At 46.9% G+C, this 15,052-nt stretch overlaps 1 protein-coding gene across 1 annotated transcript; it reads right to left on the bottom strand.

Moving 5' to 3' along the window:
• Positions 1–5,882: 5,882 nt before the first annotated feature.
• LOC125757469 (uncharacterized) lies at positions 5,883–8,227 on the bottom strand. The gene is made up of 2 exons (XM_049413072.1): positions 8,109–8,227; positions 5,883–6,738 (listed from the first exon to the last, which is right to left on the bottom strand). Exons 1-2 carry the CDS (start codon positions 8,225–8,227, stop codon positions 5,883–5,885), a joined length of 975 nt encoding a protein of 324 aa, XP_049269029.1.
• Positions 8,228–15,052: the final 6,825 nt, after the last annotated feature.

Genomic DNA, 15,052 nt, shown 5'->3' with positions numbered 1-15,052 from the left:
AATGGGGGAGGCAACCATACTCCGCATGGTTGCCATTGGCTGCTTTCATTGTGACTCGCTATCGATTCTAGCGCCCATTCCGCCTTCAGTTATCGCTGTTCTGGATGGCCGCTGAAATGGACAAGATGGTGGCGATTACGTCATTACTTGGGACGCTGGAGCGGCAGTCTTTCCAACTGTTGGAAGTGCTGCACCAATTGCTCCAAACTGCTCCAAAAGAGAAATGCTGCTCCATGCTGCTCCAAACTGTGGTTTTTATTAGTAACTGCTCCAAACCTGCTCCGAGATGGTGCTGGGAAACTGAAAACAACAAACTTTAACCATGTGGCCGTCCAGCAAGCCTCAACGAAACCAAAAGCAAGCTGAATACTATCATCCTACTATGCTAGTATACAGATTGTATGCTATTTGCATACTGACATAACGACAACGCCACAAGTGCTGGCACGATATTGTCACAGGGCGTCTTCATCACCAGAACCCACAGAAGACGTGAGTGCGGCAGACAAGCTTTATTGCTGATGAGGCAAACTTGTGCCTCGCATGAGAAACGCACAAGAAACTAACCAAACCAGAGCGGCGTATACATGCACGGGTGCGGCCAAACAAAAGAACAACCTACAACCTATGTGCTGCCAGTATATGAGCACTGTGAAGGAACACAAGACATGCACATACATGTCATCAGATATGGTCCTGCCTGATACGATCAGCCCATCAGAAGTTTAAAGCTTATCTCAATCGGCTCTAACCTATGCAACTGACGTAACAGCTGTCGCTCGACAGTTGCAGCTGCAAAACCTGGCACAGCATGTGGCAGTATGCATCCGAGTTAGCTGTATATATGCACCTGATAAGCAGACTATTTTGGGGAAATGTATGTGAAATCAGTTAGATATCATACTGACTACGAACTGCTGCTGTGGCGACTTTGATGTGTGACTAATTACATTTATTGCTTTGTTAGCTTTGAGCTCATTTATGCCACAAGAACTGGCATTTTATGTGTATAGCTCATTTAGCTGCTCTTTTTTTTTTTCAGTGTAGGTAATTTTGGTGAAATCTGAAAATAATACATTCCTTTGATTTTGTACCGATTATAAACTGCTGCCTTGACAACTGTTATAGGTGACTGTCGTTACTTTTATAATTTGGTGCTCGGCTTTATCGCTTTTATATCATTTCTGCCACAAGTACTGGTATTTTAAATATACAGGTCATCTTACTTAGTGTTCAATGACTATCCATCTGCTTAATTATTTGTGCCTTGCAATTTGCACTGGTTATTGTATGTGCAATATGTTAAATAATGAATATTAATATTTATGAGATGCTTAAATGATGCTTTTAACTGCAGGAGTTGTTTTGAATATTTTGCCATCTGCTACAAAAACACCAATAGCGGCTCCAAATTAGCATTTTTTCTGCTCCAGAATCTGCTCCAAAAAGCAAAATCTCGCTTCCAACACTGAAAATGCGCTCTCCGCAGAGGCTCGTGACTGCATATGAAATCGGTGGCGATTGAGTGGCGGTGATTCGTGAACTGACATCGTCTGCTCTGGAAATGCCGCTGGTAGCTCGTTTGAAGCACAACAGGAATATATAATTAAGTCAACTATTATGCAAAAGCCTCAGGTACCTCATGAAACATGAAAATTGACCGTTGGCTGTGTCAATATGAGTCATGCAAAAAATCATCATCACGTGATGGCTTCCAATGCCTTCGATCCTGGAGGCAGCGGAAAACCACATTAGTATACTCGGGGATAACTTTCTGTGGCAATGAAGGAAAATCTACGGGGGCGGAGCTAACTGCTCTGAGTTACTGCGCCAAAGTAGTCCCCGATGAACTTACTTCGGTTTCAGTTTCAGCGTTACAGATGCGTATTTCCTGCAGTTCATTTCTTCGCATGTGCTCCTTGGTTGATTGCGTTGAACCACGATTACCGAGCGTGCAGGCATATTGGCGCTTCGTTCCCTACGCTTAATTTGTCTGTGCCATTCTGTGTCGTCCAGAAATGACGTGAATGTTTTCAGCGCTGAAATTTTTAGGGCATGCATTGATACAGTCAAACCTCGATATATCGAACACGGACATATCGAATTATTGCCTATATCACGTGGGAAATCGCATGCATTTTTAATTTTTTATTTCGAACGAAGTTTGACGTATAATGGATATATCGAACTCGGCCACCCCAAACCGCCCGCGCTCCGTTGACAGGCGGCGAGCTTTCCCGCAACTCTCGAAAATAGCGGTAGCGCGGTGGGCGTTTACGACTGCTGCACACATCGATGGCGCCGAGTGCACCACTTGAACGTAGCGGCATACGCACGCCGCAGCCTTTCAGCAACGACGCACTGCACTTGTTGCACCAGCTCCTCCTTGATAGTATCGCCAGGCATCCGTCGCATCGGTCGTTGTTGTGCTCGTGTGTTAGGCCTGCCGCGCGTTGTGGTGTGTGTAGTGATGGCTGCAGAAGCGAAGAAACGGACGACCCTGACTTTTGCAGCAAAACTGGAAGCAATCCAGCGCGTTGAGAATGGTGAGAAGTCGAGCGTCGCGGACGGGTTAGGCATACCAAGGAGCACATTGAGTACTCTGCTCAAAAACAAAGCCGACATAAAGGCCAAGGCCGAGAAGAGTCAGCACTCGGGCGCGCGGCGTGTACGCAAAGCTGCTTTTGAAGATGTTGAGAAGTCTCTCCACAAGTGGTTCATGGACAGCAAGGGCCCGAAATATTCCTGTATCGGGGCCGATGTTGCAACAGAAGGCAAAGAACTTTGCATTCATTCTCGGCGTCGAGAATTTCAGTGCGAGTAGCGGTTGGCTACAACGTTTTAAGACTCGTTTCAACATTGTCGGGAAGACTGTGTCGGGAGAGAGTGAGGACGCCAATGATGAAGAAATTCAGAAGTGGCTTGATCATGAGTGGCCCAAAGTTCTCGCCAAGTATGAGCCGAGCCAAATCTTTAATGCTGACGAGACGGGCCTGTTCTGGCAAATGCTTCCGCGGCAAACGCTGGACACTCACGGCGACAAGTGCCACGGAGGCAAGCAAGGCAAGGCCCGTGTGACGGTCCTATTGGCTGCCAATATGGATGGGAGCACAAAGCTGCGGCCACTTGTAATTGGCAAATTTAAAACCCCGAGGTGCATGCGGAACTGCCCCAATATTCCGGTGACTTATGCCTGGAATAAGAAGTCGTGGATGACGAGGGAAATTTTCCTCAAGTGGCTGAAGGCGTGGGATTCGGACCTGGTGCGTCAGGGACGGAAGGTATGCCTTATCTTCGATAACTGCACGGCACACCACACCGATGCCCAGCTGAGCAACATCGAAGTGGTATTTCTGCCGCCCAACACCACTTCGAAGCTCCAACCGTTGGACCAGGGCATTATCCGCACATTTAAGTCTATCTACAAGCGTCGGCTGATCGACATTTTGCTTGTAAGACTCCGGATGGGCCAAGATCTGAAGATCGATCTTTTGGGCGCCATCCAAATGCTCAAGGCGTCGTGGGAAAACGTCAAGCAGTCGACGATAGCCAACTGCTTTCGGCATGCGGGCTTCGGTGGACGCACTGACGAAGCATCAGTGGAAGAATCCGAGGAAGCTATGTTGGCATGCACAGATGAAGAAAGCGAGCTCGCCGAAACGTGGAGCAAGCTGGAGAGCTTTGTTGGTGCGGAGCCGCAAAGCATGTGCATCGAAGACTTCGTTGGAGGTGACAGCACTGGTACAACGGCGGAGCTAATGGATGTAGAGATCGTCGCCGAAGCTACCGCTGAGCAGCCGAATGAAGACGCTGCCGAGGTGGATCCCGCAAGCGCTGATGGTGCCCCGCTCCCGACATCAGCTGAGGTCGTAGCCGCTTTGGCCCTTGCGCGCCGCCACTGCAGTGCGATTGAAGGCACCGGCCTTTCACTTGTGGATCGCCTGGACTATGTTGAGGACGCAGTCGTCAAACACGCCATTGCCAACAAAAAGCAGGCTACTCTTTTTCAGTATTTTAAGCCAACACAATAAATACTTTGTTTGAATCTTCAAGTGAGTATTTACTGCACCACGATTGGTTCGTTGGTTGTTTTCCACAAGTTCTTGACGCATTTTTGACGTGATTTTTTATATCGAATTCTGGATATATCGAACTATTTCGCGATCGCCGTGCCGTTCGATATATCGAGGTTCGACTGTATGTAAACTCATCTAGAGCTGAAAACTGACGTGTGTAGCGTGCTTAGAGCGCAGCAAACGTATAGCGGTGACCTCGCGCCACTGCAGAACCCACGAATCCTGTGCTCAATCCCAACTGCTGCCCGTTTTCATTTCCTTCATTAAAACCGTACGGGCATGCGGTCATTTCTCACAATACTTTTTAAAGTGTTTTTATTGTGGTCGGCATTTATTCCTTTTCTTCACTGCATGGCGCCGGTTATGTACACCTCAGGATAGCAATCGTATGTTGCACTTGTTAGGTTACTTACTTAGAACAGGAAGGCGTGTAAACCCCTGCACGTCTGTAAATGTCATGCTTTCTGAACATCTACACAATTAGCGCTGGTTCTTAAGTTCAAAAATAAATGGTCACCTACCATTTCGCCAACAATAATTGGTTCATGACATCGTAAAGCACATTTCATTAGCTAACTTTGTCCAGTGCCAACATTCTGAGCCATACTCAGCCTGGTGATTACATCATCCCTCTTCCCTCCACATTACAATTTGGATTTTCGTGGCTGTGGCTGGTATTCACACACACTATTTCTGAACCAGCAAGGAAACTCCTTGAACGCACACGGCTACCACGGCCTGTTGCAGACAGTTTTAAATCTGGACACGGCGAGTATTTGTCAGGAGGAATAAATTGTGCTACGTGAAAAATTGCAGCAGCTAAAACAAGATGTTTTGTTATATATATTTCCTGCATAATCAGCTGGCTAAACTCTAAAAGTCGCTCAAGTAGTAATGCACACACACACACACACGCACACCAGTCACAGGAATAAACCTTTAATACTGTGTCCCCTTCTTTCAAGCCAACTTAATCTATCAAAGCCAGACAGCCGTGTATTTTCAACGAAACATTTATGACTCCGTGAGCACTTATATGATGCACCTGACTACAGTGTACAGTAAGAACTTCATGCAGGCGCGCACATTACTGCGCGTATTCCCTTAAGACCTCGTCATTTGGCCCTGTAAAAATGCACTTGAAGAAGTATTTGTGCTCAACGTGCCCATTTACTTAAGCAATTAACATGTGCAATCGAAGAGACAAACAAAACATGAGCAAGTGGGTACTAATTATTATCCACGTACGTAGTGTAACCAATGGTGGTATTTTTTCGCCAGATGAGCGAAACAGTTACAAATGATGAGACAGTGCATTTCTGGAAGTCACTTCCATCTCGCAGCTCTTGAGCTATAATTCATCCAGTCTTGTCAATTTATCCACCTGTAACAAGAAAGGCTGTTTACAGTCTCTTGGGTTGTAATCAAAATTTTGCTACCATTTCTTTCGGGTGGAACAAGATATGTGATGCATCACTCAGCGCTGCCTGCACTCCTCAGCTGCCGTTTTATGTGTGATGTACAAGTGCCACCCACAACTGACAATCAAAAGACTAATTCGCAGGCTGACAACAAACATACTAAATGATTGCTTGGTGCTGCATGCAACCAGAATCACGTAAGCGGATAGTGCACATCGTCACTTGTTATTTGGCGTTTGTGGTGTCTTGACTTCCTTCCTGTGTCCTTGTTTGCATGCCCTGTTTTTTAGAATAACAGAGCATACTTCCAAGCTGTTGGCCATCAAAAAGGAATACATAGCATCTCACAAACAATCAGCATCACATGAGCCAGCGCACACCGGGTTCAGCAGAGTTCCTCTATACCAATCAATTCACTGACACTACTGTCATTGCAGCTGCTGGAGTCAGATCCCGGAGTAATTATGATGCTGCCGAGCGTGCTTTCGATTGCACCATCCTGCTCCCAGGCCTCCTCTTCAAGACGCACCACATGAGCGCATTCGCGCGCCCACTTTTCTGGAGTCACGAGGGCAATGGCTTCGTCCAGAAGTTCTTCAACTCCAGCAAGAGTGAACGACCTGTTCTTGGCTGCAATATACCCCTTCACCTGGCTCCATACCATTTCAATAGGGTTGAATTCACAATGGCAAGGAAGAAGCCAAACAGTGTCAAGACCAGCAACCTTGGCCAAGGCATCATTCAGGTATCCAGAAAAATGGTGCTTCTTTTGGTTACCCACCTGAATGAGCTCGGGCTTCAACTGGTCATTAGACCACAGGATGTTTTTTTGAGTCAACCAAGACTGAATCTCGGCCTTGTGCGACGACGTCAAGGGCAACTTTTCAAGCTGAACACTATGGTATGGAGTATTTTCCATGACAATTACACTTCGTGGCTCAATGTTTGGTAGAAGTTGTTCTTTGAACCATCTCTCAAAGCGTGGGCCATCCATTTCACTGTGGTAGTCACTGGTAACACAATTCTTCGCCTGGAAAACGAGAGATGTCCCATCCACAAAGTCGTTTTCGCTTCCAGCATGGAGGACTATGAGCCGACCACCTTTGCCGCTCAGTGCGCAAAGCTCAGTTGTGAGACCCTTGCGGAAGGTGTCCTCAAGTGACGACACAGTGGCGTCCTCCCACACCTTTTGCTTGGTGTGCCGAGCATTGACCCAAGTCTCGTCAAGGTAGTATATAGCCCTGCGAAAGCAAGGGAAAAATGTGCCAGGTTTCATTTTTTAACCACAGGGGTCAATTGAGACAGAAGAAATTTATGATGTGCATCTAATATCATTCTACCGGGCAGGCAGATATTTGCAGTTTTTGGGTGGTACTGGAAAATACAAAAATAAAAAAATGTTTGCAGAAGGTTCCTACTCACATGAATAACAAAATACAGTCGAGTCCACTTATAACAATATTGAGGTGCCATGAAAATATCATTGTTATAACCGATTATTGTTATAAGCGGGTTATGCTGAAAATAACAAAGAAAACGTGACAAGAGCATTTAATGAGGGGAACATGATAAACAAGAGCACTTAATGAGGTATTGCCGTTCGCTTCCTCTTCACTGGAGTGTTGCTTTCTGGAGGACGGTCTGCCATCGTTGTGCGCGCAACGATGTTCGCGCATGCGGAAACAGGAGGATTGAGGCGACAGTGACAACAGGCAAGGAAAACGACGCTGGTAAGCACCAGACTTGGAACACGTGCAAAGCACTGCAAACGGCGGAGCTGGAGACGTGGCCAAATTAGCGAAGAATAGGGGAGGTCGGCACAGTGCACACAGCGCTGCTGCTGCAGCGGCTTAGGCGCCCCGGTGCTTTTTCTACAGGCGGCGCACCCTCAGAATGGACTGCCCAACTGCCCTTAGAGGCACCCATCCGGTCCTCCTCCCGCTCCTCCGCGTCGCCGCGGCAGGCGAAAGCAGCGGTGGCATGCGAGCCTCTTCGACGCGCACTCACTGCGTGCGAGGCCAAGTGCGCTATCGCCTGGTCGCCGCGCGTATGCTCTCATGCCCGTTTGCGTAATAGGTGGGGTTGGGCTGGCATTTTTGCAGCGTTTTTGCATTTCTGTTTCGTTCAGGGTTGGTTCCAGTGCCCACATTTAATTGTTATAACCGATATTGCATCATGACAGCATTGTTATAAGCGGTTTATTTTGCCATAGAATACAATGAAAAGCTGACGGTGCCGTGGCTGTCCATTGTTATATCCGATATATTGTTAAAACCGGTATTGTTATAAGTGGACTCGACTGTACCTTCATTCAGAGCTATCCATACTTCATTAGAACACGTCAATACGTACTTGTGCCTTCGCTTGCTTAAAATACAAATGAGAGCCACAGGTGCAGAAGCAAGCCATCAAAAAAATACAAATCAAGATGAACAGCAACATGTATGAGGACGGGTGAATTAAAAATTAAATATTTAACGGTACGAGAACTTCCGTCGTTATTTCCTCTTCCTACTCTTTCAACTCTGAATTTTTACATTCGGCATTTGTGTTTTAATTGACATCGTTGACATATCTCTGTCCAGCAAATGGAAGCAGTAGCTGTACGTACCGTTTCTCCTTTCGCATTTCTCGAATGGTCCGCAGATATTTCCGCTGCCACACGATGATGTCGTCTCTTTCCAGCAGTGCAGTTACCTTTTCGCTTCCAAAATGCAAATCCAATGTCATTCAGGAGCCTGCGCATCGTTCTGACACTCAGCTGCTTCGGTGTACCCATGTCGGTGTCGCCGATTACCTCGCTGAGGATCTTTTCTGCTATTGGCGCCTCGTTGCGAATGTAGTCCTGATGTACTTTCCGGCGAAGAGCAGACAGGGTAAAACTATCGTACCGCTGCACTCTTGTCTTTCCGGTAACTTTTGCTGGTGATTCAGCCGCGAAACGAAGCCTTTTACACTTCGGGGACTTCAGGGTACCGGTTGAAAAATCCTCCTTGAGCCGTGCGACAGTACACTTGCTCACGCCGGTAAGCTGGCTAACCGAACGAAACACGGAAGCGACTGAGAGTCCCGGAGAGTCCTGGAGAGTCCCGGTTGCATCAGTCTCACTTGGGCGTACACGTTGCCAACCACTTGCTTGGTTTGTTTCGACAGCTTTTGGTACTCAAGCTTCTTGAATATCCTGTGCGGCGAGCCAATTGGTGAGCAACTGGAGGAAGAAGGCACTGGCAACGTGGAGGCCATTTTTTTTTTCCGAAGTGTGATGGTGAAGGAAGAGAGCCAATGTGACTCCAGTGGGGAACGCGGCAACTAAAAAAAACCCAGAAAATCTAAAATATAATACTATTTCACATAATATCACAAATAATTTTCTGGCATTATCAATTAGCAGCTAAAAATTATAACTGCACATTTTTAAATAATTAGGTTTTGCACAAAAAACATTTTTTTGCGAACTACTTCCAGCTGCGCAGCGACACTGATGAAATGGCGTGGTTCGGCTCTGTGGCCTTGAGTGCATTGCCACAGAAAGTTGTCCCCGAGTATAGGTGCAGAAAGGCTTCGGAAGGGGGAGGAGGAGGATCAATACATGGAGTGCGAAAAAAAAGATGACGACTTTCATCTTCGCGTCTTAGGCGAATGCATGAGGTAGCGTGGGAGTTTTTATTCAGCAATAACCGCGTATGCATCGCTAAAATGTCTCGCACTTCTGTTTGTGCACATTGCCGAAATCAATCTCGAAAAACTGATAAATATATGAAGCAACATCACACGTTCACACAATAGCATTTCGACGGTGGGAGTGCACTGATACTTATCCTCAAATATACTTCTTTTGTGGTTTGTCATCCCGAAGCGCTTTCTCATAGTGCCTTGCATAGATACATCCAGGTATCTCACACTTGCGACAGTTGTCACTTGTGGTGTAGTACACCCCTTAAAGGCCACGCCCCGTTCGAGCTCATGGTGCGAGGTTCAAACTATTTCATGTTTTTTAAGATAACGCCGCATTACAAAGAAAATCATAAAAATGTCAGGAAGTGGAAGATGGAAGCTTGCGATGACACTTTGTAACCAAGGGGTGCTTGAGCCCAGCGGACATTTCGACAAGTGGACTTATCATCTTCAAGGCTGGAACTGGTTTCCTTGGTGCTTTTGTGTATATGCTTCGTACCCGCTCCTCCAATCCAAACAAAAGAGGAGGAGAGGGCAACTGTAAAAGTAGGGGTGGGGAATAGGCCACCATGACAAATTGGATGAGTCAGAAAAGAAAAGGGTATTCCGTGGAAAAAACATCTGGCGTCTTTCGTTAAGCAGCTGGCGTCTTTTCGTTTTGCTTTAGGAACATCTGGCGTTCTTTCGTTTTGCTTTTAGAAAACATCTGGCGTCTTTCGTTGGTTTATTTCATCAATCAACGGCGTTTTGAACAAAATTTTTATTGTTTAATTACGCACAGGAGAAATCTCACCAGGCACTACCTTGGAGGTAAACAATGGCTGCTAATGGGAATGAGAGACAGAAGAAGTCGGCTTTTAGCTAACACTTACACTTCTACTTCTACTAACGTTTCCTACTGGAACATGCCAATGGCTGCTAATGGGGAATGAGAGACAGAAGAATTCGGCTTTTAGTTAACGCGCACGCTGCGAATTTTTTATTGTTCAACAACGCACAGGAAAAATCTCCCACAGGCACCACCTTGGAGGTCAAGATCTGGTACTAGCGTTACGACTGGTTATGCACTACGACTACGAGGGACGAACGGGTGCCACTTTAAGGAGCTTCGCCCCTAAAAAGAAAAAAAATGAGGGGTTTGGGGAGGCGGTAGACGTTTCACTGAGTTGTCGTTGTCAGAGGAGGCACCACTTCACAATGGTAGGTTATAAATTCCTAGAAGGGCTTAAATCTTATTGGTTTTGTGGAGATGGGTTTTGCACGAAGCTTACCCTACGAGGTGACCGGGAAGGGACGCACATGTTCTCCACCGCTGCAGCGAACAAAGACGCTATGGCCAGGTTCGTTGACTGTCCGGCACGGCGCAGAAAAGGCACTCGAGGCAGGATGTCAACAAACACGGGTTTTTTAACCCAAGATGCAGCACAGTGCGATAATCATGGGATTGTGGGCCATAAGGATAACTCTGCAAGACCGATCGAGTACGCTTGTCAGCGGCGCTGCGACTATCACACAAAGGGCAGCAGTCGAGCACACGGACGAGAAGCCGCCTACCAGAGCAGCGCGTCAACCTCTCGTGCAGGCCTGAGAGCATCTGACGCGGGCAAGCCAGCGCCAGTGAGAAACGAGCTCATGGGGAAGGGGGTTGTCACTGGCAGGCAATGAGGACAGACGTCGCGCAGTGACGTAGGCTAGCTTTGTGGCGTGACCATTCTCTGGACATGTCTGGATGCGTGACTCGTGTGGGGAAGACTGATGCATGACTCGCACCAAGCAGAAAGGCCTGGCAGCGTAGCCACGGTAGCCAAGTCGCCGATTAACGGCTGTTCCTGGTGCTCGAGCCGCACGGGGCCAGCACGCGCTAGCTGGGGAACGAGGCGCCAGAGGGCAGGACGCACTCGATTCCCACAGTTTTCTTTGGTGTGTACCATACCGGATGGATTCAAGTGCCACCTTAGAAACGTTAATACCTGCTGGCTTTAGTGTATTGGACTTGTGAATAAGGTATGACTCTCTGTTTTCTGTCTCTTGGGGACTGGAAGTTTGATTTAAGTACGTAAAGTTTCAGGTTACTAATACAGTGGCACAGCATTTTAATGTAGCTGGTCACAACTTCAACAATCTGAAACTTTACATACTTCAGTCAAACTTTCGGCGACCTTCCGCATGTCGAAACGTCGGCTCGAGCACCCAGCCCCTGTTTATGGATTTTTTTTTTTCAAAGAAAATCATAGTTTCACCACAAGGGAGAGGCAATGAATGCGATAGCAACAAAATGAAATGATATTGTCATGTGGCCGTGATGGTTAAAAAGGCTCCAGCAGGACTCGGAAATACAGAGCTGTTTATTGGGCGAACTTGTGTCCCAAAAATTAAACGTTAGAGTACAAGCTATTCACGCTGTACACTTATAGCGGCGGGAACAGTCGTCGGCTGTTGAGTAATCTAATCAGCAGTAACGCTTGTCGGCATTTATACATGTGGCATCGAAGATTCCAGCCTTATCGTTGATGGTGACCACGTGAGTTCCAGAATAAACTCTACTGTTTGCGTTCCGCGCTCAAGCTTAACAGAACAATCTTCAATAATCGAGAATGTTCCTAGACATTCCGGTGCGGCACATCCAAGGCAGTGTTTATGTATGTAACGAGTCGGTTACATGAAAATAGAAGAAGAAGCGTGCATGGCCTTGGCCTCCTCTGAAAGTAGCGATCCATAGTCTGGACTGCATATTGACGGGGCCGAATTGCATGCCGAGAGACCAGTCGCCAAAAATTTTGTCCATATTAACGGGGTCCATACTAACGTGACATGGCTGTACTTCATGTGATTAAACATTCTGTTGAAGGTCAGCACTGATCAGCGTTCAAGACAGGAAGGAGCTTACTTTGTCCTGTAGCAATTGAAGGAGGGAGAGTGGACAAGCATCTCGTTAAAAGTGACACCTGTAAAACGTGCCTGTGTACAGGTACGTTTTACAGGTGTCACTTTAGCGTGCATGTTTGGTAGCTTTGTTCCCACTGTCATTGCCAGCTTGCCTAACCAGCCCTGCCTTGTTGGAAGTCTGGTACTTAAGTCTGGCACTGAATCTGCAACACATCTGCTGCATCATTTGAAAGACAGAAGAATCGCCCACAGTGCAAAAGTGAGGGCCCAAGCAGCAGGAAGAATGGTGGCAACACCACTTGCAATTGTGTTACCCGATAATTTTGGTTTTATGGTATTTCGTATGGTGCATCAGGCAGCAAGGGTTTGCTTTTTAAACTTGCTGCCTGTTTCAGGATAATTGGAAATCCTGCAGAATAGTAGTTGTGTTCCTGATGGTCTGGAAGGCTTCATTGTAATGAAGTTTTACGGGCTTAATGTCAGAACTGCTGCATAATTAGGCTTTTGATTGCACCGTTTTGCAAAATGAGGTGACAAAATGAGCTGCAAAGGAGCAGGCCCACTGCTTTTTTTTGTTCTAACAGCCCTGTTCTCAAGGCCATTCAGTTTGCAGCTAATTAGGAATGGTGTGCAAGTGGTGAATACTACCATGCTGCATACAGGCTTGTGTACCACATATACCTAGGCTCCGTTTGTCTTTGGTATAGTTTGCATGGGAGCTAACTGCGTTTGTCACAGAGCCTGCATAAGCAATCTTATTTCATTGACGTCCACTCACAGGCAAGCTTTCTAACTGACAACTGTGGCTGCGCTCTGTGCATTCTAGTAGTAGATTAGCAGTGTAGCTGTTTGGGCACATTGGTAAGTGTGTTGAAAAAGTACAAACCTTATGTGTACAAAAAAAGCACAACATGCAAACTCTGGCACTGTTTCCTACAATATTTTCCCTGAAATCCTGTTGACAATTTATATCACATCTGCATGATATAGCCCAGTGAACAACTGAAAAATGAAATTTTTACGTGATGCTTGACAGTGTATTTGTTCTAGGTAATCTGTGTTGGCACACCAATACAAAACACCATATTTTCCAGTTATAAGTCGCACCTTTGTATAAGACGCACCCCCTACTTTTTACGACTTTCTCTGGAAAAAATAATGTATGAGACGCACCTTTGTATAAGACGCATCTATTTTTAACTGTGTCAACATGACAAAACACAATGACGCACGCAGAGTACGTTCATTGCAAAATGCATAGTCACGCATGGCACTGAATATCTGTAAGCAGCAGCATAAAACGTGTATATAATGTGTTCTTAAAGGGCCCGTAAATAGGCTGCGACTTTTTCTTTACACCCCCCAAACAAGCTCGCTAATTCGTACAGTAGACCGTGGCGATCACGTTTTCCGAATATTACAGCGCTGCGAGCTGCGCAGACCCTTCATTTCGAAAAACAATTCCCGTGCTTCTTTCCTACGCCTGACCAATCCTCCTCGTACGCGCAGTGACTGCAAACTCAGCGATCGGCGAGTTTACGTAGCACTGAGCTCGTCGATTGGTCTAAGCCACGTCTCAACAAACAATAAACAAGGTAATAAACAAGTGTAACGGGCTAGTTGGTATATATCCATCTTCGTAAGAAGCGCAAAACTACACACAGGGACAGCAAGAAAGAAAAGACACTACACAAGCGCTTGACTACAACTAAGCGTTTATGCGGAAGCACGACATATAAAAAGGAAAGAAAGAAGACAAACAAGACAAACTGACGTACTCAACAAACAGTACGTCAGTTTCTGTTCCCACCCACTGCTACGAAACTGCACCTTGTTTCTTGGCCCTGCGGTGATGCGGTTTCGGCCACGTAGTAACGCAGTTGTCATGCGTATGTTCCCCGCACTGCATGGCACCTGCACGCAGTTTGCCTTCGACATGAGCAACACGTGGAGGAAGCGTTGTTCAGTTGTTGGCTGCAAATCGAGCGGAGAAAGGGGGAATCTCCGGTAGCTCGGACGGGTCGCCCTTGCGGCAAGTGGGGTTCTCAACGCTTTTCTCTCGCGCGCCTTTGTAGTCTTGGAAAGCAAGCACGCATTGCTGCTGCGTTGTGAACTGTCACAAAGGTTCAAAAATACCAAAAAGCCGAAAACTGTCCGTCAAGTTGCGGAGTATGTGCGACAATGTAAACAATAAACAACCAGGAGCCGCAGCAAGCGGAAGTACATTGCGACTGATCCCGCTCGCCAATGACGTCAATTGCTGACGTCGTGTCACGTTGCCGAAGTGGGCGGAGTCACGACGACGGGCTACGCCTTCCCCTCCCTGTCGTGGAGAAGGGTGGCGAGGCCGCGCGAAAATTTGAAACCAGCTGAAATGGATGTTCTAACCCCTGTAACTTCCTTATTACAGTGAAATCTCGGTATAACGAACTTCAGGGGACCGCGGAAAAATGTTCGTTATTCTGAAAGGTCGTTATAGTGAAAGCCCGAAAATTTACCATAACAATAGAATTTCAGTAACGCAAACGTCCTACCTTTGCAACGGTACGTCCTTGAACTCGTTTCTCACAACAATGCACACGTGAACGTCAGACAAGGCACGTTTATTTGAAATAGTCCGTGATCGTTTTTTTGACGGGTGCAGCACAAACTCTGCGTCACGAACGATTCTAGACCGTCCGCATTTTTATCCGCCGCTTCGGTCGCTGTTCCGCTTTTTTCTATGAATATGCGGAGTTTCCTCAAGTAGTCCAACGCATCTGTGGCCGACACGGACTCGTCGCGATCTTCGGGTGCTACCGTGACATCGTCGTCCATGTCATCGCTGCAATCCTTTAAGGCCCAACTGCATGCACGCGAGTTTTGAGCGACGGCCGACAGGATTTGCTGTCGCGGAGGGCCATCCATCGCCGTCGCTTGTCGCAGGGGTGCAATCGCGAAACGATGCTATTTCCGATTCCACACGGCTGGCTGATCGCGCTGATAACGCGGACG

The sequence above is a fragment of the Rhipicephalus sanguineus genome, chromosome 2 (genome assembly GCF_013339695.2).
Source record: "Rhipicephalus sanguineus isolate Rsan-2018 chromosome 2, BIME_Rsan_1.4, whole genome shotgun sequence".
NCBI lineage: Eukaryota > Metazoa > Arthropoda > Arachnida > Ixodida > Ixodidae > Rhipicephalus > Rhipicephalus sanguineus.
This window is presented reverse-complemented; position numbering and strand designations above follow the sequence as displayed.